This window comes from Nerophis ophidion, unplaced genomic scaffold, assembly GCF_033978795.1.
Source record: "Nerophis ophidion isolate RoL-2023_Sa unplaced genomic scaffold, RoL_Noph_v1.0 HiC_scaffold_67, whole genome shotgun sequence".
NCBI lineage: Eukaryota > Metazoa > Chordata > Actinopteri > Syngnathiformes > Syngnathidae > Nerophis > Nerophis ophidion.
Genome location: NW_026906989.1, coordinates 83,821 through 107,587, shown reverse-complemented (window position 1 = coordinate 107,587; position 23,767 = coordinate 83,821). Strand labels below are relative to the sequence as shown.

The 23,767-nt window shown below is 40.3% G+C and overlaps 2 protein-coding genes across 4 annotated transcripts in view; one reads left to right on the top strand and one right to left on the bottom strand.

Annotated features, from left to right (window-relative positions):
• The window catches only part of LOC133547134 (oocyte zinc finger protein XlCOF22-like), a 48,833-nt gene extending 33,348 nt beyond the window's left edge, over window positions 1–15,485 (top strand). Inside the window, exon 3 of one of the 2 annotated variants that reach the window (XM_061892958.1) lies at window positions 15,179–15,485. In XM_061892958.1, the coding sequence (XP_061748942.1) occupies window positions 15,179–15,417 (239 nt within the window). In that variant the 3' untranslated portion in view covers window positions 15,418–15,485. Of the gene's footprint in view, window positions 1–51; window positions 4,928–15,178 lie in introns of those variants that run through there. The other variant, XM_061892957.1, reaches the window with a different exon arrangement.
• Window positions 12,029–21,043, bottom strand: LOC133547137 (gastrula zinc finger protein XlCGF52.1-like). 2 transcript variants are annotated; one of them, XR_009805347.1, is made up of 2 exons: window positions 14,006–14,293; window positions 12,029–13,445 (listed from the first exon to the last, which is right to left on the bottom strand). XR_009805347.1 is itself a non-coding variant. In XM_061892963.1 (2 exons), exons 1-2 carry the CDS (start codon window positions 20,728–20,730, stop codon window positions 12,340–12,342), a joined length of 1,293 nt encoding a protein of 430 aa, XP_061748947.1. In that variant the 5' UTR covers window positions 20,731–21,043; the 3' UTR covers window positions 12,029–12,339. The 2 variants fall into 2 exon arrangements, 1 of the variants encoding a protein (XP_061748947.1); XM_061892963.1 differs by lacking the exon at window positions 14,006–14,293 and adding an exon at window positions 20,544–21,043.
• Window positions 21,044–23,767: the final 2,724 nt, after the last annotated feature.

Sequence of the window (23,767 nt, the reverse complement as noted above, 5' to 3'; positions counted from 1 at the left end):
TGAGCAAAGCTGGACTTTTATCAAGAAAGTTTGTTTTCTCCCGTCCCGTAGATGTCGAAGAACATCTTTTTCGTGAGCAGGAAGAGGAACCACAGCCCCCCCACATTAAAGAGGAAGTTGAGACGCCACAGACCCATAATGTTAAACTGACCCTTCACATTAAAGGGCAAGTGGAGGACCCACTGAACTTACACATCAAAAATAAAGAGGAGGACCCACTGACCCCTCACATTAAACAGGAAGAGGAAGACCAAGATACGCCGCACATTAAAGAGGAAGAGGAGGACCAAGAGCCGCCGCACATTAAAGAGGAAGAGGAGGACCAAGATACGCCGCACATTAAAGAGGAAGAGGAGGACCAAGAGCCGCCGCACATTAAAGAGGAAGAGGAGGAAGAGGGCATCAGTCAGCCTAAATGGTTGGAGGAGTTCCCAGTGACTGGTGTCCCTGTGAAGAGTGAAGATGATGAGGTGAAAGGTGAAAGTGAGGAGAGGGGAGGGGGGGAGCCTCCAAGCAGCAGCTCAACACAACACATGACAACAGAAGCTGATGGAGACCACTGTGGAGGATCACAAGCAGACAAGCTCTTAGCTCCACTATCAGATAGTGAGGACACAACGTCACACTCTCCTGACACTGATGATGAAGACTCTAAAGATGATAAGACATGTCACACTGACAACACTCACTTCACATGTTCTCACTGTCACAAAACCTTTAAATACCATTGTAGTCTGAAAGTACACATAAGATCACACACTGGAGAAAAACCTTTTTCTTGTTCACTCTGTAGTAAAGGTTTTACACAACGTCAGAATTTGAAAGTACACATGAGAACACACACTGGTGAAAAACCTTTTTCTTGTTCAACCTGTGGTAAAGGTTTTACACAACGTCAAAATTTGAAAGTACACATGAAAACACACACTGGAGAAAAACCTTTTTCCTGTTCGACCTGTGGTAAAGGTTTTACAAATAGTACAGATGTGAAAACACACATGAGAACACACACTAGTGAAAAAACTTTTCCCTGTTCAATCTGTGGTAAAGGTTTTACAAGAAGTCAACATTTGAAAGTACACATGAGAACACACACTGGTGAAAAACCTTTTTCTTGTTCAATCTGTGGTAAAGGTTTTACAGAAAGTAATAATTTGAAAAGACACATGAGAACACACACTGGAGAAAAACCTTTTTCCTGTTCGACCTGTGGTAAAGGTTTTACAAATAGTACAGATGTGAAAACACACATGAGAACACACACTAGTGAAAAACCTTTTTCTTGTTCAATCTGTGGTAAAGGTTTTACAGAAAGTCAGAATGTGAAATTACACATGAGAACACACACTGGTGAAAAAACTTTTCCCTGTTCAATCTGTGGTAAAGGTTTTACAAGAAGTCAACATTTGAAAGTACACATGAGAATACACACTGGTGAAAAAGCTTTTTCTTGTTCAACCTGTGGTAAAAGTTTTACACAAAGTCAACATTTGAAAGTACACATGAGAACACACACTGGTGAAAAATCTTTTTCCTGTTCAACCTGTGGTAAAGATTTTACACAAAGTCAAAATATGAAAGTACACATGAGAACACACACTGGTGAAAAATCACATTCCTGTTGAATATGCAACAGAAACTTTTGTGACCGATCAACCCTTGTAGCACACATGAGAACACACCCAGGAGAGAAAGTGTTGAGTTGCAGTGTGTGTGGTGAAAGATTGTCTTCTAAGTAGCAGTGTAAGAAACACAAGTGTGCTGGTGAGAACAGCAGCAGCAAATGAAACTGCAGGATTTGAAATAAACTGTCCAGACTTTCATTTTGACTTTCTAACAACATCAGCACATATAACATGTGTGACATTGTTGTTTGTCCAACAATCTTTTTAATATGCTTCTACATTTATAGATTAGATAGTTGGAAATATAAAAGTATTACTTATTTGTACTTGTAATTGTTGATAATCCCATAGATTATCACCTTTATATGATATACATATGTACTGGTTCACATCTGAAACATCTTCTGGACCACTTCAGGAAGCATATTATTATTTACTTTATACATCATTTAAACAGTTGTCTTTTATACAATTTTAAAATGTGTGACTTTATGAATCATTTGTTGGGTCTCTGTAATCCATTTTATTAATCATCTTTACTACTCTCTTTTGTAATATGATGATTGTGTTGTGATTTTTTTATACTTTAACTTAATATGTATGTACTTGTTCGTTTATGCAATAAAAAGTGAGAGAAAATGGCTGAGTTGTCTGTGGAAGGATGTTTTGTTTTTACTAACATACATTTGTGGGTTAAAAAAAAATCCCCACTATTGTGTTTTAAACATTCTTTACCTTTTTTAACATCCCCAAAACAATATCAATCAAAGTTTGGAATGTCAGGCAAAAGCCAATATTGTACATCATCTCACAGAGCTTTATTTTGCATACATTCATGAAAAAAAAACGTTTAATTTGTTTCCCTATCACAGAACGAACAAGTGTTGTCTTCAATTGCAAAACAACATCTTAAAAAATATTTTAAATTTTTTCCTTAAATTAACTCCTTGGCGTTTGGAAGAATGGAAACTTTCAAATTATGAGTTTTATTTTTTTGTTCCGGAGAAAATACAATAAAGAAGAAATGGTAAATAATTAAAAAAAAAATATATATATATATATTTACTGGAATTACAATATTTTGAACAAAAGCCTTTATAATTGCTTAAAATATTGTGTCTGTTTGCAGGTCATACTTAATGAAATCTTCAAATAATAAAATACTTTATCAGTCAATAAGTGCATCAGTGACCAAATGCCTTTTTCAAACCATTGCTGTTCAAAGATGGATTTGTTTCTCATTTTAATATAAGAACAATTCCATAGTGGAGTATTGTGTGTGATGAAGTTGTGTTTGTAAATTAGTTTCCAGTACAACAACACTTGCTGGTAGGGATGGGTACTGTTCACTTCTAATTCCATGTTTTATGTGTTATATATGTCAATATATTGTGTGTTTGTATTTTGCCAACATGGTAGAATCACATGGGGCTTCACGGTGGCAGAGGGGTTAGTGCGTCTGCCTCACAATACGAAGTTCCTGCAGTCCTGGGTTCAAATCCAGGCTCGGGATCTTTCTGTGTGGAGTTTGCATGTTCTCCCCGTGACTGCGTGGGTTCCCTCCGGGTACTCCGGCTTCCTCCCACTTCCAAAAACATGCACCTGGGGATAGGTTGATTGGCAACACTAAATGGTCCCTAGTGTGTGAATGTGAGTGTGAATGTTGTCTGTCTATCTGTGTTGGCCCTGTGATGAGGTGGCGACTTGTCCAGGGTGTACCCTGCCTTCCGCCCGATTGTAGCTGAGATAGGCGCCAGCGCCCCCCGCAAAGAAAATGGATGGATGGAATTACTGTCTTTTGTAATATGATGATTGTGTTGTGATTGTTTCATATGTATGTCCCCAGACCTTTATGCAATATAAAAGTGAGAGAAAATGGCTGAATTGTTTGTGGAAGGATGGCTTTGTTTTTCAAACTTACATTCGTGGATAAAACAAAAACTCCTATTATTGTGTTTTAAACATTTTTATGGTTGTTTTTCTTTTTAACATCCCCAAAACAATATCAATATCAATCAAAGTTTGTCTTTTTAGGCAAAAGCCAATATTGTACATCATCCTACATAGATTTACTTTGCATACATTCATAAAATAAACAGTTTATTTTGTTTCCCAATCACAGAACGAACAAGTGTTGTCTTCAATTGCAATTCAATATCCTAAAAATGATTTTAAGTGGTCAATTCCGGGGTTGTTTTTTTTCCAAAATGAACCCCTTTGCCTTTGGAAGAATGGAAACTTTCAAGTTCTATTTTTTTTAATATACTATTGAAGAAATAGTAAATAATTACAAAAGATGGTATGCTGTAATTAGAATGTTTTTTACAAAAGCCTTTTATTTTTAGTAATTATTTTTATTTGCAGGTTATAGTTAATGAAATCTTCAATTCATAAAATACTTTTCTCACTCAATAAGTGCATCAGTGACCAAATGCCTTTTTCAAACCATTGCTGTACAAAGATGGATTTGTTTCTCATTTTAATATAAGAACAATTCCATAGTGGAGTATTGTGTGTGATGAAGTTGTGTTTGTAAATTAGTTTCCAGTACAACAACACTACTCTAGCCTTGACTGGAGGGCAAAGCAGGTCTAAATAGCAACCGGCCTATTGACAGTCCAGGTGTGGCCAGGTGCCAATCAGCCGCATCTGAGGGGAAACAGCTCTCAGAGAGACAAGCAGGAAACTGAACCAAAATAAGAGCGCTTACAGGAAATAAAAACAAACACAGAGGAAAAAACATAACTAAACTGTCAGTGACAAATTTGACACATTTATTAAAAAAACAAAACTTCTATTTGTTAATATGAAGGTGAAAATGTAACAAAGACCAGCATATGTTTAATTGAACTGTTTACAAAAGTTTACAATTCAGAAACTATTGATAGAAGTGTTTCATGCTTGTATAAGAAATCATATTCAACTTTATATGTTAAAACAAAATGGGAGAAGGAAGGAGGGATAACTACATCTGAGGAAGAATGGACAATAAAAAGGAGATATCAATGGACTTGTAGCAGCTCACCCAAGTGGAGAGTTTGGCTGGGAAAGTTTTATTCCACCTTCTCAGAAGTCTCAGTATGATAACAACTCCCCTGCCTGTTGGACAAATTGTGGGAATCTAAAGGCAAACCACTAGCATGTTTTCTGGGACTGCTCTGCCATAAAGGACTATTGGAAAGAGATACACCAAGCTCTACAGGATATTTTCAAATCACCCCTTGAAAGTAACATTCTGTTTTTCACACATCGCACCTCAGGATTGGCTGAAAAAAGAGAAATACTTCATGAATATCCTACTAGTGGCTTGTAAAAAGAGCATTACCAGGAAATGGATATTACAGGAGAGCCCAACTTTGAAGAAATGGATGGAAATCACAAAGGACATTTATAAAACACAGGAGATAACAGCTTTATCAAAATGATAAACTAGAGAAATGTACTTCATACTGGAAATACTGGGTTGATTATGTCACGCCACATAAGCCTGATTTTATTTTTTCCAATTCGTGATTAAACTGTTATTTTTTTTTTAAAGATGACTCCCTATATGTACATAGTTTTTTCTATTTATTTATTTACTAACTGTTCATATTCTTTCATTTTTTTTATTATTATCGTTATTATTGTTAATATTACTTTGGTTAGTTTTTTTTTCTTTTTTTGCTGATTTTCTGTGAGCGTTTTGCTGGATTTCAGCAGTTTGTTTTGTTTTCTTCATAGAAAAGTTGCTCTGGGTTTTTGTTCTTTTATCAATAAATATCCCTTTTTTCACTGCACGGTGCCACCTCGTTCTTCTGCATCTTAAAAATAACGAAATGATTGTAACTAGCATTCCCAATTTCCAGTTTTTGGTGAACTCTTGTGAAAAATCCACTCTCATGTTACTCTTTATAGTTAATTCATTTTTAAATTAATAAAATACTAACTGAGTCCTGCTGCTAGTTCACTTTTTGTGGTGTCATTTTGCTACCTGTTTAGGAAATGATATCTTCTTAAATATATAAATAATCTTCCATATTGGCAGCTATAGTGATTCATTTATTCAGCAGAGCAATACTGTTAGGAGCTGAATTAGATGGAACCCAAGGATGCAGAGACATATTGTTTGTAGACAAAATGTATTCTTTTATTCTGGGCGCAAGGAGGATGTAGCCACAAAAACATAAAGCGATGGTGGAGCACAAAAACACACCATAAAAACTACTAAGATAAATACCAAAACTAAACCAAAAGCGCTAGTAAAGACTGGGAATAATACTGACAGATAAGATAAAAAATAAAAGAGCAAAGTACAAAAATAAATCTCTAGACGAAGCTAGGAAACATACTTCAAGAATGAAGTAAAACAGAAACACAAAATTATAAACTGAAAGCGTTAGTCGGCGCTGGATAAACAGGCAAACCTGTAAGATGCACGAGCAAAAACAGGAGGGTTTAGCAAGTGAGACGAAAAGGACAGTCATGCGTGAGGAACAGCAGTAACCACAAAGTACCGGCGCTAACGGGCCGTAAGCACCCAGTTAATAAAGGCACGCTAATCTTTGATTGATTGATTGATACTTTTATTAGTAGATTGCACAGTACAGTACATATTCCGTACAATTGACCACTAAATGGTAACACCCCAATAAGTTTTTCAACTTGTTTAAGTTGGGGTCCATGTTAATCAATTCATGGTACAAATATATACTATCAGCATAATACAGTCATCACACAGGTTAATCATCATAGTATATACATTGAATTATTTACATTATTTACAATCCGGGGGTGGGATGAGGAGCTTTGGTTGATATCAGTACTTCAGTCATCAACAATTGCATCAACAGAGAAATGTGGACATTGAAACAGTGTAGGTCTTATTTAGTAGGATATGTACAGCCAGCAGAGAACATAGTGAGTTCACATAGCATAAGAACAAGTATATACATTAGAAGTACATTTGATTATTTACATTAGGTTATTTATAATCCGGGGAGATGGGATGTAAATGGAGGAGGGTATTAGGAAAGGGTTGAAGTTGCCTGGAGGTGTTGTTTTAGAGCGCTTTTGAAGGAATATAGAGATGCACTTACTTTTACACCTGTTGGGAGTGCATTCCACACTGATGTGGCATAGAAAGAGAACGAGTTAAGACCTTTGTTAGATCGGAATCTGGGTTTAACGTGGTTTGTGGAGCTCCCCCTGGTGTTGTGGTTATGGCCGTCATTTACGTTAAGGAAGAAGTTGGACATGTACTTCTGTATCAGGGAGGTGTCGCGGATTTTATAGACTAGGCTCAGTGCAAGTTGTTTTACTCTGTCCTCCACCCTGAGCCAGCCCACTTTGGAAAAGTGGGTTGGATTGAGGTGTGATCTGGGGTGGAGGTCTAGAAGTAACCGGACTAGCTTATTCTGGTATGTTTGGAGTCTAGATTTGAGGGTTTTGGAGGTGCTGGGGTACCAGGAGGTGCAAGCGTAATCGAAAAAGGGTTGAATGAGAGTTCCCGCTAGAATCCTCAAGGTGTTTTTGTTGACCAGAGAGGAGATTCTGTAGAGGAATCTCGTTCTTTGGTTGACCTTTTTGATCACCTTGGTTGCCATTTTATCACAGGAAAGATTAGCTTCTAGAATGGAACCTAGGTAGGTGATCTCATCTTTCCTGGTGATAACAATGTCACCCACTTTTATAGTGAAATCAATGACCTTCTTAAGTTTGATATGGGACCCATATAGGATGGATTCCGTTTTACCTAAGTGTATGGATAGCTTGTTGTCAGAGAGCCAGGTGCAAATATTAAGTAGTTCAGCACTGAGGATTTGTTCCACCTGTGACTTGTCCTTGCCGGATACCAGCAGGGCCGAGTCATCCACAAACAGGAAGAATTCACAGTGGCATGCTGATGGCATGTCATTTACGTATATTAGGAACAGTAAAGGTCCTAGTATACTGCCTTGGGGGACTCCACAGCTTACTGAGAGGGGAGGGGCACCTCTACCACCTGTTTCTTCCCCTCCAAGTAAGATTGCATCCAGCTTGATGAGGTTTCATCGAATCCGATTGCTCGGAGCTTATCCAACAGTATAGCGTGGTTAACGGTGTCAAAGGCCTTCTGAATGTCCAGCATGACCATGCCGCAGTATTTGCCCGCGTCCACCTCATGTTTGATGTGCTCGCTCAGATAGAGAAGGCATGTGTCAGTGGAGTGCTTAGTTCTGAAGCCGGATTGGAATTTGTACATTAGTTTATTAGTAGCAAGGTATCTATCAACCTGTTCATAAACTATTTTCTCCATTACTTTGGAAATGGAAGTGAGAATAGAAACAGGTCGGTAGTTACCAGGTTCTAATTTGCTTCCTTTTTTTATAAAGGGAGGTTACTCTTGCTATCTTGAAATCCTTGGGTAACTGGCCTTGTTTGATTGAGAGGTTTATTATATGAGTGATTATTGGGGCAATGGTGCTGGCAGAGTCCATGAGGAATCTGGAGGGGATATTGTCAAGGCCGGTGGTCTTGTTTGGGTGGAGCGCGCTCAATTTATTAAGCACCTCGTTAGCTGAGACCATTTCTAATTTGAAATTGTTGTTGACTACTCCGAGCTTTTTGTAGAAGGCTTTAATGTGTTCTACACCAAAGCGACCAGAATGTTGGGATAGCTTGTTTACGAGAGTTGTGGCTATGCTGGTGAAAAAGATGTTAAGTCTGCTTGCTACCTCCATTTTGTCATTGATATAATTTTTTTTTAAGGATTTAGTCAGGTTGTTTGTTTTATTTCTTAATTTATTGCATTGCTTTTTGAGCGTTGAAAGGAGTGATTTGAGGTTATTATTATTGGGTTGTTTATTTACTTCGGTTTTACACTTTTGGTATTCGAAATATTTTCTGTCCCTATCTTTTATGGCAGCTAATAGGTCTGGATTGATCCACGGTTCATAGCGGGCTTTGATCCTGACTGTTCTCATGGGAGCCATATTATTTAGTATCGCTAGGAACGCAGTTTTGAAGCCATCCCAAGCATCCTCAACCAGGTTGCTCGTGAGCACAGGGGACCAGTCCCACTCATCTAATTTGAGGTTGAAATTATCACTGTTGTATTTTTTAAGGGATCTGGATTGAGCTGTTATGTGGCCATTGGCTTTAGGTTTACTTATTTTGCGCGTGCAGAAGGTTATATAGTGGTCGCTAAAACCACAGATCATGACCCCACTATTTTTAATATTATGCCGGTCCGATGTGAGGATGAGATCTATGGTTGACTGGGTGGAAACACACACCCGTGTGGGGAGTGTTATTAGCTGGGAAAGAGCATGCAGATTACAGAATTTGCTGTAAGATTTGAAGACAGGCGCATCTCTGCGTTGAATATCTGTGTTCAGATCTGCAGTTATAATAATCTCCATGTTTTCTACACCAGCTAAGCACTCCTCCAGGGCACCATAGAAATCACTCTGATTAGGGGGTCTGTATACAGTCCCTATTAGTACCGGCTTAGCGTTAGTGAATTTGATTTCTGCCCACACAGATTCAAGGGTATTGTGCTTGAGATCAGAGCGAGTTAAGTATTTAATATCCTGGTGAATATACATACAAACACCACCACCATGTTTATTCCTGTCCTTTCTGATGACCGAGAAGTTTTCTATCTCTATCTCTGAATCAGAAACACTCTCATCTAATTTAGTTTCGGAGAAACACAGGATATTTACCTTATTTTTGGGGAACATTTCTCTGATTTGGTCGAGTTTATTTCCAGAGAGGCTGTTCACATTAAGATGGATGATGTGTAGCCCACCGGAACCAAAGACAACATCAGAGTCCGTTGGAGAGAAGTACTGTCCAGAAGATGGAGGGGTGTTGGTTGTTATTGAGGTTTCTGTGGCAAGACTTGGGGGAGGAAGAGAGGGAGAGTGGCCTATTGTTCGTCGTCCAGGTGATGGGGGAGCGGTGTGGTTGAAGAGGGGGAGGGGGGGCCAGGTAGGAGTGGTGGGGGTAGATGTGCTTTTCGCGGGTTTTGGTGAGGTTGAGAACAAAGACCATGGATCCACGAAGAGACCCCCGAAACCTGTGTAGGCTGTGGGGGGTCCAGGTGACGCGGTGATGACCCTCAAGGTTTCAGGAGAAGTTAGGAGGACCTCCGCGCTGCCGACTTTAATGGTGGCCAGGGAGTCGTCAGAAGCCGTTACGCCGTCCGCCGCTGAGCCGCTGTCTGAGCAGTCTTCCTCCATCTCTGGGCCGCCAACCGCACCGATGTTCGGGGTGAAGTCCTCCGTCGTGCCGCCGACCGCTGGATCGCAGGTGAGCTCGTGTGATGGTGAACAAGTAGGAGCTGGCGTAGGTGGACAGCTAATGTTTTTAGCATAGCTCCGACGAGGTCCCGCAGCTACGCTAGCTTCCTCGGCGTCGTTAGCAACAACATTGCTAGGCTTCGCCTTCGACTGTGGATGAGAGAGAGAGTCAATCTGATGTGCAAACAACATCATGAAACTTCAGTATACCACAAATACAACTTGCTTCCGACAAAAAAGTATACACAATTGCTGTCTTCCTCGCTGATGAAACATGATAGCAACATGCATCTGCTAGCTCAGGATCGCCCCCACTTCTCAGTGTGGTGAGTTGGAGTATCAATCAATCAATCAATGTTTACTTATATAGCCCTAAATCACTAGTGTCTCAAAGGGCTGCACAAACCACCACGACATCCTCGGTAGGCCCACATAAGGGCAAGGAAAACTCACACCCAGTGGGACATTGGTGACAATAATGACTATGAGAACCTTGGAGAGGAGGAAAGCAATGGATGTCGAGCGGGTCTAACATGATACTGTGAAAGTTCAATCCATAATGGATCCAACACAGTCGCGAGAGTCCAGTCCAAAGCGGATCCAACACAGCAATACAGTGCTGAAATCTGTATTTTAAAGGCCTACTGAAAGCCACTACTAGCGACCACACAGTCTGATAGTTTATATATCAATGATGAAATATTAACATTGCAACACATGCCAATACGGCTGCTTTAGTTTACTAAATTGCATTTTTAAATTTCCCGGGAGTTTCTTCTTGAAAACGTTGCGTAATGATGACGTGTACGCAAGACGTCACAGGTTTTTAGGAAGTATGAGCGCTGCACACACACACAGCTAAAAGTTGTCTGCTTTAACAGCATAATTACACAGTATTTTGGACATCTGTGATGCTGAATCTTTTGTGATTTGTTCAATTAATATTGGAGAAGTCAAAGTAGAAAGATGGAGGAGGGAAGCTTTAGCCTTTAGCCACACAAACACACAGTGATTCCTTGTTTGAAATTCCCGGAGGTGAAGCTTTCCTATGGATCACAGCGGTCAAGAGAACATGGATCCCGACCAAATGTCAACCAGCAGTTTTGGGTGAGAAAATTGTGGTAAAAAGTCGCCACTTACCGGAGATCAGTTGAGCTTGTGCCATCCATACAGCTGCCGTCGACTTCCTTCAAACACTGGCCTCAAGACACCCGTGGACACACCCCTCTGACTATCAGGTAATATTAAACTCACTAAAACACTAGCAACACAATAGAAAGATAAGGGATTTCCCAGGTTTATCCTGATAAATGTGTCTAAAAACATCAGAATCCGTCCCAATGCAATCGCCTTTTTTTTTAAACTTGATTTATTTATTTTTTTTCTAGTCCGTCGCTATCAATATCCTCAAACACAAATCTTTCATCCTCGCTCAAACTAATGGGGACATTGTCGTTTTCTCGGTCCAAATAGCTCTTTTTATTGGAGGCTCCGATTAAAAACAATGTGAGGATGTGAGGAGCCATCACACGGGTGACGTCATCGTCTGCGACTTCCGGTAGTGGCAAGGCTTTTCTATTAGCGACCAAAAGTTGCGAACTTTATCGTGGATGTTCTCTACTAAATCCTTTCAGCAAAAATATGGCAATATCGCGAAATGATCAAGTATGACACATAGAATGGACCTGCTATCCCCGTTTAAATAAGAGCATCTCATTTCAGTAGGCCTTTAGGTCTTATAATCAAGGAATAATGAGGTCAGACTGATATTAGAACATTAATGCTAAGGTTTCATCCAGTAGTGGACCGGTTATGTCTGATGATGATGATGATGATGAAGATGTATCTGTGCAAGTGAACAATTGGATCCACAAGGGACAACAACCCTTTCCACAGACTACACACACATCATAAACATCGATCTTCAAAACCTTCAACAATATATTTGAAGAAGACTTTAGAGTTGAAAGTGAAGATGTGAGGTGAAATAAGTACAAATGCAGCAATAAAAACAAGCAACTCCACTCACGATGGCTCTAAAGTTCAGTGATGTGTTGCTAACTTCAGACTTTTTCTTCTTTGTTGATGTTTTGCAGGAGTTAACATCCATGATGTAATAATGCTGCTCAGTCCACATTTTGTTAACAATTTTATTCATTCATTCTTTTAATTGGATAATAACATCAATAAAAATGCAATGGAAGAAAATGTGTGAACAAAAAACAACTGTAAATAATAAGAAAGAAGTTCTCTCTTTAACAATGAGAAAATAAAATAAAATAGTACATGATATTCAATAAATGCACACAACTTAAAAAGTAATTCCAGAACAACATAGAATAACAGTAGAAGATGAGAGGCACTACTACATAAAACATCAAATATACATTCATATTAAACATGCTGTGTTTTAAAGTACATTTAGCACAATCACTGCTTAAGTGTTTTTAAATCCCTGCAGCTTCCATGACTGTTACACACTTGTGTTTACTGACCTTATTCTTAACCCTGAATGTTTTAGCGCACACAGTGCAACTAAACGGTTTCTCTCCAGTGTGTGTTCTCATGTGTCTGGTCATGACAAGATTTGTGGAGAAACTCTTCTTACAAACAGGGCAAGTAAAAGGTTTCTCTCCAGTATGTGTTCTCATGTGCGTGGACATGTTAAGCTTTCTGGAAAACCTCTTCTTACAAAGAGAGCAAGTAAAAGGTTTCTCTCCAGTGTGTGTTCTCATGTGTCTTTTCATTTGCTCATTTATGGAGAATCTTTTGGGACACACTGAGCATGGAAAAGGTTTCTCTCCAGTGTGTCTTCTCATGTGTGTGGTCATGTGTTGCTTTCTAGAGAAACTCTTCTTACAAACAGAGCAAGGAAAAGGTTTCTCTCCAGTGTGTGTTCTCATGTGTCTGGTCATGGCAGACTTAATGGAGAAACTCTTCTTACAAACAGAGCAAGTAAAATGTTTCTCTCCAGTGTGTGTTCTCATGTGTGTGGTCATGTGTTGCTTTGTGGAGAAACTTTTTTTACAAACAGAGCAAGTAAAAGGTTTCTCTCCAGTATGTATTCTCTTGTGTCTTATAAAATCAGTCTTCAGTCTAAATGATTTCCCACATTGAGAGCAGTCAAAGTGTTTGTTGTTAGTGTGATGTCTTGTATCACCTTTACAGTCATTTTTACTCTCCAAAGGTTTTTGGATGTGGTCACTGTGATCAGAAGAGTGTGACATCGTCTGGTCCATGTCTGACAGTGGAGCAAAGATGCTGTCTGGTTCTGACTTTATATCTTCACAATGCTCTCCATCAGCTTCTGTGATGTGTTGACTTACAAGCTCCGCCCCTCTGTTCTCCTCACTTTGACTGTGATGAAGCTGTAAGGACTGAGCTTCATCTTCATCATTATCCTCCACCAACCTTTGAAGCTGATCCCACAGTTCCTCCTCTTCCTCTTTAATGTGGGAGGGGGCCTGTAGCTCCTTCTGTCCCACACTGGAGCTCCACTCCTGCTGCTTGGAGGGAATCTCTTCATGACTCTCTGCTGACACCTGCTGGACGTCTGCAGAACATAAAACACAAATGAGGTGTTACTGTATTGAAGTTTGCAGTATTCAAACTATTCACATGTGAGCTAGGCCAAACAGACAGTGATGGGCAAGCGACCTGGAAAATGTAGTAAGCTAAGCTACAAGTTACTCTCCATTAAATGTAGCTAAACTATCCTCAGAGAATTGTAGCAAGCTACACTACACGCTACACTGCAAAAGTAGCTTGCCACATCAAAGCTACATTTAACAGCATTTCTATCTATTGGCCCACATGTATAATGTCAGTGTTAATGTAACTGAGAGTGTACACATGGACCCAGTGAGAGAACTACATGTCTTCAACTCATCACTGAGCTTGTTCCACCATTTAACTCCTAAAACTGTGATCCATTTGCATTTTATATTCCTTCTTACTTTACCTATTTCAAAAATCAATATCCCCCGTAAATGATAGTTTTCTCCTCTTAATTGAAATAACCTAAGAATACAAGCTGGAAGACTTTTGCTGTAAACATTTCCACAAACTTCAACACAATATGTTAAATATGGAAAAATAAAAGAATAATATAACTGTGGAGAGGGGCGTGGCCTACGCGTTCCCTGCGGGCGGGGCGTGTGCAGGGGCCGGCCAGGAAGCAGCATACAGGTGAGCAGATACCTCAGCTGGAGCGAGTGATCCAATCACCTGTTCCCTTTATCAGCAGCGTTGGAAATCTTGAGGGGAAAGATGATGAGAGTGACGGAGAGAGAAAGACACAGACGGCGAGATACAGTGAACAAACTGGAGAGCACTGGACTGATGCAGTTGCATGTACTGCCATCAATAAAAGTGTAAATCACTGAGACCGAGTGTGGTGATTCCAGCCAAACAACGGGGGATCCGGGACAGAGACCTTCCACAGTGGCGCTCAACTAAGGAAGAATCCAGGAAAGATGTCGGCACCAACCCCCCTGGAAGCGCTTGGACAAGTGCTGGCGCAAGTATCAGCAGCAAGTCAGCAACAATCGCGACTGTTAAAACGCTAATGGACAAGGCGGAAGCGGGAGGGATGTCAGCCATGAAACGCATGGTAGAGGGGGAGGATCCTCAAACATTCCTGGACATGTTCGAGGCGACAGCGACGTCAAACAGGTGGCCGGAAGAAGAGTGGGGAGCAAAACTGCTGCCGCTCCTGGTGGGGGAGGCGCAGCGGGTGGTGTTGAGTCTCCCGGCATCTGCCCGCCTGCAATACACCAACCTCCGTTAAGCCATCCTGGACCGGATCGGCAGCAGCCCCGGGGATCACAGACGCAGATTTAGAGCGATGACGCTGGAGCCAGAGGACCGACCGTTCGTGTTCGCCTACCGGCTGAGGGACGCAGCGACCCGGTGGCTTCGGCCCAATGGACAGGATCCAGGTGTGCTGGAAAGCATCGTTTTGGAGCGGTTCCTGGACGCCATCCCAGCTAGGACATCAGCGTGGGTGAGATACCACAGCCCCCCGAGCGTAAAAGCAGCGGTGAGGTTGGCGGATGAACACCTAGCAGTGCAGAGGGAGGCAACCCCGAGGAAGGCCGCAGGATCCACCCCCCGCGATGGGGGGGTGTGGAGAGGGCCAGATCACCCGGGCATAAAGACCAGGTTTTCCCGGTGGCCACACAAACACTTACACACACACACACACACACGCACGCACGCATACACACACACACCACAAACGTTGGGACACGGGTTAACAATAAATCTGATGTGTGCATGTTGCAGGTTCCCAGTGCTGCGGCGAGAGGGCTTCCCTCGCAGAGGGCACCTCAACTTCCAGGGCTGGTGTGCTGGGGGTGCAGACAACCCGGTCACGTGCGCAGGGATTGCTCCATGATGGAGGTGGGGCAGGCAATGCGGGTTGTCGAGCCACCAGCACCCGCCCCCGATCCAGGAGAGACATACTACGTCCCGGTAAGAGTACAAGGGGGTACATATCGGGCGATGATGGACTCGGGCTGTAAGCCGTCCCTGATCCACCAAAACCTGGTTCGACCCGATGGCTGAACATTTGGGGTATGACAAGACACTTAATTGGGTCATGGTCCAATTTTATTGGCCAGGCCTCCGGGCGGATGTGCGCTGGTGGTGCGCAGCCTGGCCGGACTGCCAGCTGGTGAATCCAGCGGCCACCCCACGGGCATCGTTACGCCCATTATCGCTCATAGAGGTTCCATTCGAGAGAATTGGCATGGACCTCATCGTACCATTTCACCCGAGTACATCGCTTTGTTTTACCTCAACGCGGTATCCCGAAGCAAAGCCTTTGCGCCCTATCTCCGCCAAAAGTGTAGCGCAAGCACTGTTTCAGGTCATCTCCCAAGATGGAATCCCAAAAGAGATTCTGACTGATCGGGGCACGTCCTTTATGTCACGCACCATAAAAGAACTGTACGGATTATTGGGGGTAAAAGCGATCCGCACCAGCGTGTACCTGCCACAAACGGATGGACTGGTGGAGAGATTGAATAAAACGCTGAAAACAATGAGCCGTAAGTTTATGCACAAGAACAAACAGATTTGGGTTGAATGGTTGGATCCCCTTATGTTTGCGATGCAGGAGGTACCCCAGGCCTCACTTGGTTTTGCACCGTGTGAGTTATTGTACGGCCGGAGGCCTCGCGGGGTTTTGGACATCATTAAAGAAAGCTGGGAGGAGGGTCCAAGCTCCAGCAAAAATTAGTTACAGTACGTCCTTGACATGCGAGCAAAACTCCACCAGGTGGGGCACTTGTCACGCGGGAATTTACTCCGTGCCCAAGAGCGTCAGCGGCGCACATATAACCGGGGAACCCAACTGCATAAATTTACACCGGGAGAGAAAGTGCTTGTATTGCTTCCAACTTCAAGCTCTAAATTACTTGCAAAGTAAGCAATTTGTCGAAAAGCTTTAGAACAACATTTCTCAACGAGCTATGGCAAGGAATTTAGGGATTTTACCATCTACGGTCCGTAAAATCATCAAAAGGTTCAGAGAATCTGGAGAAATCACTGCACGTAAGCGATGATATTACGGACCTTTGATCCCTCAGGTGGTACTGCATCAAAAACCCACATCAGTGTGTAAAGGATATCACCACATGGGCTCAGGAACACGTCAGTAAACCACTGTCAGTAACTACAGTTGGTCGCTACATCTATAAGTGCAAGTTAAAACTCTACTATGCTACGCAAAACCCATTTATCAACAATACCCAGAAACACCGCCGGCTAAGCTGGGCCCGAGATCATCTAAGATGGACTGATGCAAAGTGCAAAAGTCTTCTGTGGTCTGACGAGTCCACATTTCAAATTATATTTGGAAACTGTGGATGTGGTGTCCTCCGGAACAAAGAGGAAAATAACCATCCGATTCTTATAGGTGCAAAGTTGGAAAGCCAGCATGTGTGATGGTATGGGGGTGCATTAGTGCCCAAGGCATGGGTAACTTACACATGTGTGATGGTATGGGGGTGCATTAGTGCCCAAGGCATGGGTAACTTACACATGTGTGATGGTATGGGGGTGTATTAGTGCCCAAGACATGGGTAACTTACACATCTGTGAAGGCACCATTAATGCTGAATGGTCCATACAGGTTTTGGAGCAACATATGTTGTCATCCAAGCAACGTTATCATGGACGCCCCTGCTTATTTCAGCAAGACAATGCCAAGCCACGTGTTATAACAGCGTTGCTTCGTAGTAAAACAGTGCAGGTACTTTCCTGGCCCGCCTGCAGTCCAGACCTGTCTCCCATGGAAAATGTGTGGCGCATTATGAAGTGTAAAATACGACAGAGGAGATCCCGGACTGTTGAAGGACTGAAGAACGGGGAAATAATTCTACTTTCAAAGCTTCAACAATTAGTTTCCCAAACGTTTGTTGAGTGTTGTTAAAAGAAAAGGTGATGTAACACAGTGGTGAACATGCCCTTTCCCAACTACTTTGGCACGTGTTGCAGCCATGAAATTCTAAGTTAATTATTATTTGCAAAAAAAAAATAAAGTTTGTGAGTGTGAACATCAAACATCTTGTCTTTGTAGTGCATTCAATTGAATATTGGTTTAAAATTATTTGCAAATCATTGTATTCTGTTTATATTTACATCTAACACAATTCCCCAACTCATATGGAAACGGAGTGTGTACACTGTAACAACACCATGATGTCATAACTCTTCAATGTTGACTTACACGCCCACACGCACACACACACACACACGCACGCACGCACGCACACAGACACACACACACACACACACACACACACACACAGAACATCAAAGGATAGATGTTACCATTTGTGGTTTCACAGAACATTTTGGCATCTATATTACTTACACGAGTGTTTTTCAACCACTGTGCCGTGAGATACAGTCTGCTGTGCCGTGGGAGATTATCTAATTTCACGTATTTGGGTTAAAAATATTTTTTGCAAAGCAGTAATTATAGTCTGCAAATGATGTGTTGTTGTTGAGTGTCTGCTATCTAGAGCTCGGCAGAGTAACCGTGCAATACTCTTCCATATCAGTAGGTGGCAGCTGGTTGCTAATTGCTTTGTAGATGTCGGGAACCGCGAGAAGGCAGCTTGCAGGTCAAAAGGTACCTAATGCTTAAACCCAGAATAAACCAAAGGTGAGTGCCCCTAAGAAAAGGCATTGAAGCTAGGGGATGGCTATTCAGAACAAAGCTAAAACTGAACTGGCTACAAGGTAAACAAAAACAGAATGCTGGACAACAGCAAAGACTTACTGTGGAACAAAGACGGCGCCCACAATGTACATCCCAACATGACATGACAATCAACAATGTCCCCACAAAGAAAGAAAAAAAAAATATTCTTGATTGCTAAAACAAAGTAGATGCGGGAAATATCGCTCAAAGGAAGACATGAAACTGCTACAGGAAAATACCAAAAAAAGAGAAAAAGACACCAAAATAGGAGCCAAAGACAAGAACTAAAACACTACACACAGGAAAACAGCAAAAAAAACTCAGAATAAGTCACGGCACGGTGTGACAGGTACACCTACTTTGAGACAAGAACTATATTGATGCATGCTTGGTTATGCTTTAAAGTCATATCCAACAATTGTGACGACTTTTTACTGTCAACTGAGGTTTATTTTTTAATGATTTCTGCTGGTGGTGTGCCTCCTGATATTTTCAACACAAAAATTGTGCCTTGGCTCAAAAAAGGTTGAAAAACACTGACTTACACTATCTTATTATATTGAATCTATATTCAATGATAGCTAGCGTTAGATCAGGGGTCTTCAACCCGCGGCTCTGGAGCCACATGAGGTTCTTTCATGCCTCCGTCGTGGCTCCCTTTGGCTTTGAAACCGAATGTCAACAAATAATGGTTACTTGATCTATTCTATTTCATTTGATTTAGTTAGTTCATTTAAATTTTACAGTTGTAATTTTGGAGAGTTCTGGGATCTTGTCATAGGAAAATAAAACCCATGTGAATATATTGTGGATGTAAATGTATGTCACAGCCCTTATGCGACATCTCTTGCTGCCATGCAATTGTATTGTTTTTAGCGGTCAACCCCTAGCAATGACAGATCAACAAAGATAGATATTTTATTTACTTACATTTTTATAAATTTGCTGTTTTTATTGATGACCAAGTAGTTGTTTTTAGTCAAATGAATATTCCACAGTTTTATGCCTTCAGAACATTGGAATGAGTTGATTTTTTAATTTCAATTCATTATTGAGGGAAGGAAGAGTGTATTTTGTTTCTAATATTCAAAATAATTTGATGATTTGCTTTGTTATACCCAGAGATAAATCAAATAAGTGTTTGATTTCATAAATCCTATAACACACGTGTAACACAACTATAAGTGGTGTTATCATCGTTTTAGGAATCTAACAGAGTTTGTGGCTCTAGGTGGGTTTTATTTGGGGGGAAACGGGCTAAAATGTCTCTTTGTATGCTGAAGGTTGCCGACCCCTGCGTTAGGTCAACACACAAAGCTAATGTGCGTGCACATGTTTTGCATGTGTGGAGTTACATCATTTTGTGCTAAAAGCCATATTCTGCTTTCATGAATAAATGTTTGCCTTTTAGACCTTGTGTTAACATTATCTGATTTTTTACCTAATTTAAACAAATCACCGTTCCTGGGGACTGACTCCATTGAAAACCTATCAGCGTCACTTCTCATTCTGGCATGTGTATGCGTGGCATTATGATCAGTAATGGACATGCATGTGCTGTCAGTCATGTTATGTTACTGATACATGCTAGTGGACTATACTTTTATAGTATTACTTGGCTATAAAAAGCTGAATGAGGTCTTATTAGTATGAGTGCACATGTGTGTTACTGTATATTGTTGTTTGAGTGCTGATATTATAATTAATATTTAGAACACTTCATATTACTTCAATTTTTTTTCTGAGTTACTTACTAAATGTTTTCATTTAATAGCACCAGTGCCCGAGTGAAAAAGCAAAGCGTACATCCCTAGTTATCACTGAAAGTATATTCTATCATGATAACAACAACATGACTGCAAAGTGTTAGTTGCTTCTCTCGGACTGTTTCTGTGTACGTGCACACGCTCCCAGTGTGTGTACGAGACAGCAGTAAGTGACTAGCATGCACTAATTCCCAACCATTTTTATTCTATATAATTATCAATCCATCCATTTTCTACCGCTTGTCCCTTTCGGGGTCGCCGGAGCCTTTCTCAGTTAGTCATTGTGAAAGATAATGGACATTTAAAAATATGTATACATTCTGTTAAACCACGAATAGTAACATAAGCAAGTCAGGGATGATCTAGTTATATTGTTTTGTAGGAAAAAAAAAAAAAAGTAATTTTAAGCAAGTTGCGAACGGACACTTTAGTGCTTGCTGTCATTATGATTTGCTGACTACCTCTGTAACAAAACCTAGGAATGTTTTCTGTTGATTACCCATGTTCTTCTTTATTTACATTACTCTGTTCCATGAATCTTCTTTCATTTGCATGCCGGAGTGTTTACTTTCACTTGACAAGGCTACTCCACTCACATAATAAATGTCATTGTCTTGTTAACAATCAAATATAAAGTTAGTAAAGATGTGAGAGTAAGAAGTCAACAAACCTGTTCTGTGTAACACAACTTGATGTTTCTTGAAAACAGCGTCCAGTAGTTGATTGTTCTCCTCCTTTGTTCTAGAAAGTTCCGCCTGGTATTCTGCTATCGTTCTTTCTAACACTACAAATATTTCTTCAACGGCAGCAGTTAGTCGCTGATCCACCAACGCTCTCAACATTTGTAATGTAGACATTTTCACACAATCACAACACTTTACTCTCACACTTGATCTCTACTTAGCGATGTGTTGATAACTTCTGTGTCTTCTGTTAGCAGCTAACAAGCTAAGCTAACTAGCCAGCTAAGCTAACTAACAAGCAAAGATAGCACGAGAAGCGGCACAGTGCTTCTAGCGCATCCAGACCACTTTATCCTCTACTAAAGAATCAAATATGTATTTTATACGACGTGAATATTATAAACTGGAGAACAAATAATAAGACTGACTTATTAGCGTCCTGCTCGCGGCTTTCTGCGTCGATGTGCTAGCGTTGTGTCGGTCGCGAACGATTCGTTCGATTGAACGAAGCATACATCTTCTTCTTCTTCTTTTGTTTTTATGGCGGTTGGCAAGCAACCTTGTGGTGTGCATTAGCGCCACCTACTGTAATGGAGTGTGGACCGAGGTGGATCCCTACTCTATATTCTTTTATTCAACCCAGTGTTTTTTTAAATATGTGTATATTGCTTTATATCCTATGTTTTCTGAATGCAATCCTAATATACTTCCCACTTCTAACCTAATATTTTCTTTTGCTAACTTATTTTCCCGTATTTCTCTTTCTCTATTATATTTCCTACATTGTATTAAAACATGGTCAACATTCTCTATCTGGTGGCAAAAATCACACAGTCCTGTATTATGTTTCCAATCAATTTTAGTGAACTATTTAGATATGTATGTCCTAATCTCATTCTAGTAATAATGTCTTCTTCCTTCCAATTCTATTCCTCCTCTCATGACACCTACTTTCCTCTGGACTTTGTAATACTCTCTTCCTTTTGTTTCCTTATTCCAATTATCCTGCCACTTTTTATTGTGTTCTATCTTAATGATGCTCTTCACTTCTTCTTTACTGTGCTTCATCTCCATGTTTACTTCTGTTTTAGTGCTTGCTTGTTTTGCGTATCTATCAGCTAACTCATTCCCCACAACTCCTACATGAGCAGGAACCCAGAGAAATTTTACCACCAGAGGTGGGTAGAGTAGCAAGAAATTGTACTCAAGTAAGAGTACTGTTACTTTAGAGATTTATTACTCAAGTAAAAGTAAGGAGTAGTCACCCAAATATTTACTTGAGTAAAAGTAAAAAGTATGTTGTGAAAAAAACTACTCAAGTACTGAGTAACTGATGAGTAACCTGTTTGTTTAATGATTACGGCAACAAATAATGCACAAAAACATAAAAATAGCAATGAGCAAATTCAGAGACAGGAATATCTCTTAAGCAACTAAAACAATATTATATATTAAATAATAGTACATTAAAATAAAATTAAAAAATGGCACATTGAGCCACAATAACTTAACAGCACCATAGCCTCAGTAGGCATTCATTGATTTGATTGATTGATTGGTACTTTTATTAGTAGATTGCACAGTACAGTACATATTCCGTACAATTGACCACTAAATGGTAACACCCAAATAAGTTTTTCATCCTCAATCAATTATTTAATAAATGACCAAGTCGAGGTGATATATCTCATATATACATATACATACACACACATATCATTTATACACACACATATCATACATACACACACAAACCATTTATACACACACATATCATATATATATATATATATATATATATATATATATATATATATATATATATATATATACATACATTTATATATACAGTATATAATCTATATTTATTCATTTTGCCGTTTTTGTTCACATGTTGAAGGTGTTTTAATGAATATACATGCATGTTTAACATATAGATTCCTATCTTTCATGAAAAACAAGAATATAAGTTGGTGTATTACCTGATTCTGATGACTTGCATTGATTGGAATCAGACGTCCAAGTTTTCAAATGGAGGAGAAAAAAAGTTCCTCTTTTCTGTCTAATACCACATGAAAGTCGTTGGTTTTTGGCATCTTATTTGTCCAGCTTCCATATTCGTTTTTATACACTTTACAAGAAATACATTGGCGGCAATCTCCTTATCTTGCTAGCTTGTTTGCGCTGGCTTTCGGAGACTCTTATTTTGTTAATGCAGGCGCGATGGAGCGGCGCTTTTATTGTGAAGACAGGAACTGTGCGATCAGTCTTTAGGCTTTTGACGGGAAGTACGGTTGAAATAAAAAGTGTCATTTTTCCTTTAAACTTTTGATTGATTGATTGAAACTTGTATTAGTAGATTGCACAGTACAGTACATATTCCGTACAATTGACCACTAAATGGTAACACCCCAATAAGTTTGTCAAAACGTTTAACGTGTGACGGTCATGTGACCGCCTGGCTCTGTTTGATTGGTCCAACGTCACCAGTGACTGCATGTGATTGGTGAAACGCAGGCATGCGTAGTTCCTACTTTGAAGCTCTGTCATTAACCAAAATAAACATTAATAGATCGATAAAAAAAGTAGCGAGTAGCGAGCTGAATGTAGATAAATGGAACAGAGTAAAAGTAGCGTTTCTTCTCTATAAATATACTCAAGTAAAAGTAAAAGTATGTTGCATAAAAACTACTCATAGAAGTACAATTTATCCCAAAAGTTACTCAAGTAAATGTAACGGAGTAAATGTAGCGCGTTACTACCCACCTCTGGTTACCACACCTCCCGCTTTATTTATTCTGTAGATTGCATGAACTATTTCATAAACTATATGAAACAGTGTCATCAAACTAATGTCATTCATATCTTGATTTGATTTAAATGTATAAATTATTTTATAACTATCTACCATAACCCTTTTCCTCTTATCAACATTTTCCTCGTTTTCGTGCACTCTTTTAGCACTCGACTTTCCTTCATGACCTCCTCTCCCCTTCTTTCCTCGCTCCCCTCTAGTCCTATCCATGTCCATACCTTCCTCATACATCCCGTCACTATCCCCTTCCATCTCCATCCAGTCACACTACAGCTTATGCTTAACCGTCAAAACAAATATAGATGTTAAGGTGTTTGAGCTTAACAGAGTTCTTTATGCGTGCACATGAACGACACTTTCAACGAGTCTTGAACATCAACTTCCTCTCACCGAGGA

Coding starts and splice junctions, on each gene's coding strand:
- LOC133547137 (XM_061892963.1), bottom strand. CDS start 20,730: ATGTCTACATTACAAATGTTGAGAGCGTTGGTGGATCAGCGACTAACT. Junction 13,446..20,543: donor AGTTGTGTTACACAGAACAG/GTTTGTTGACTT, acceptor TATGTTCTGCAG/ACGTCCAGCAGGTGTCAGCA.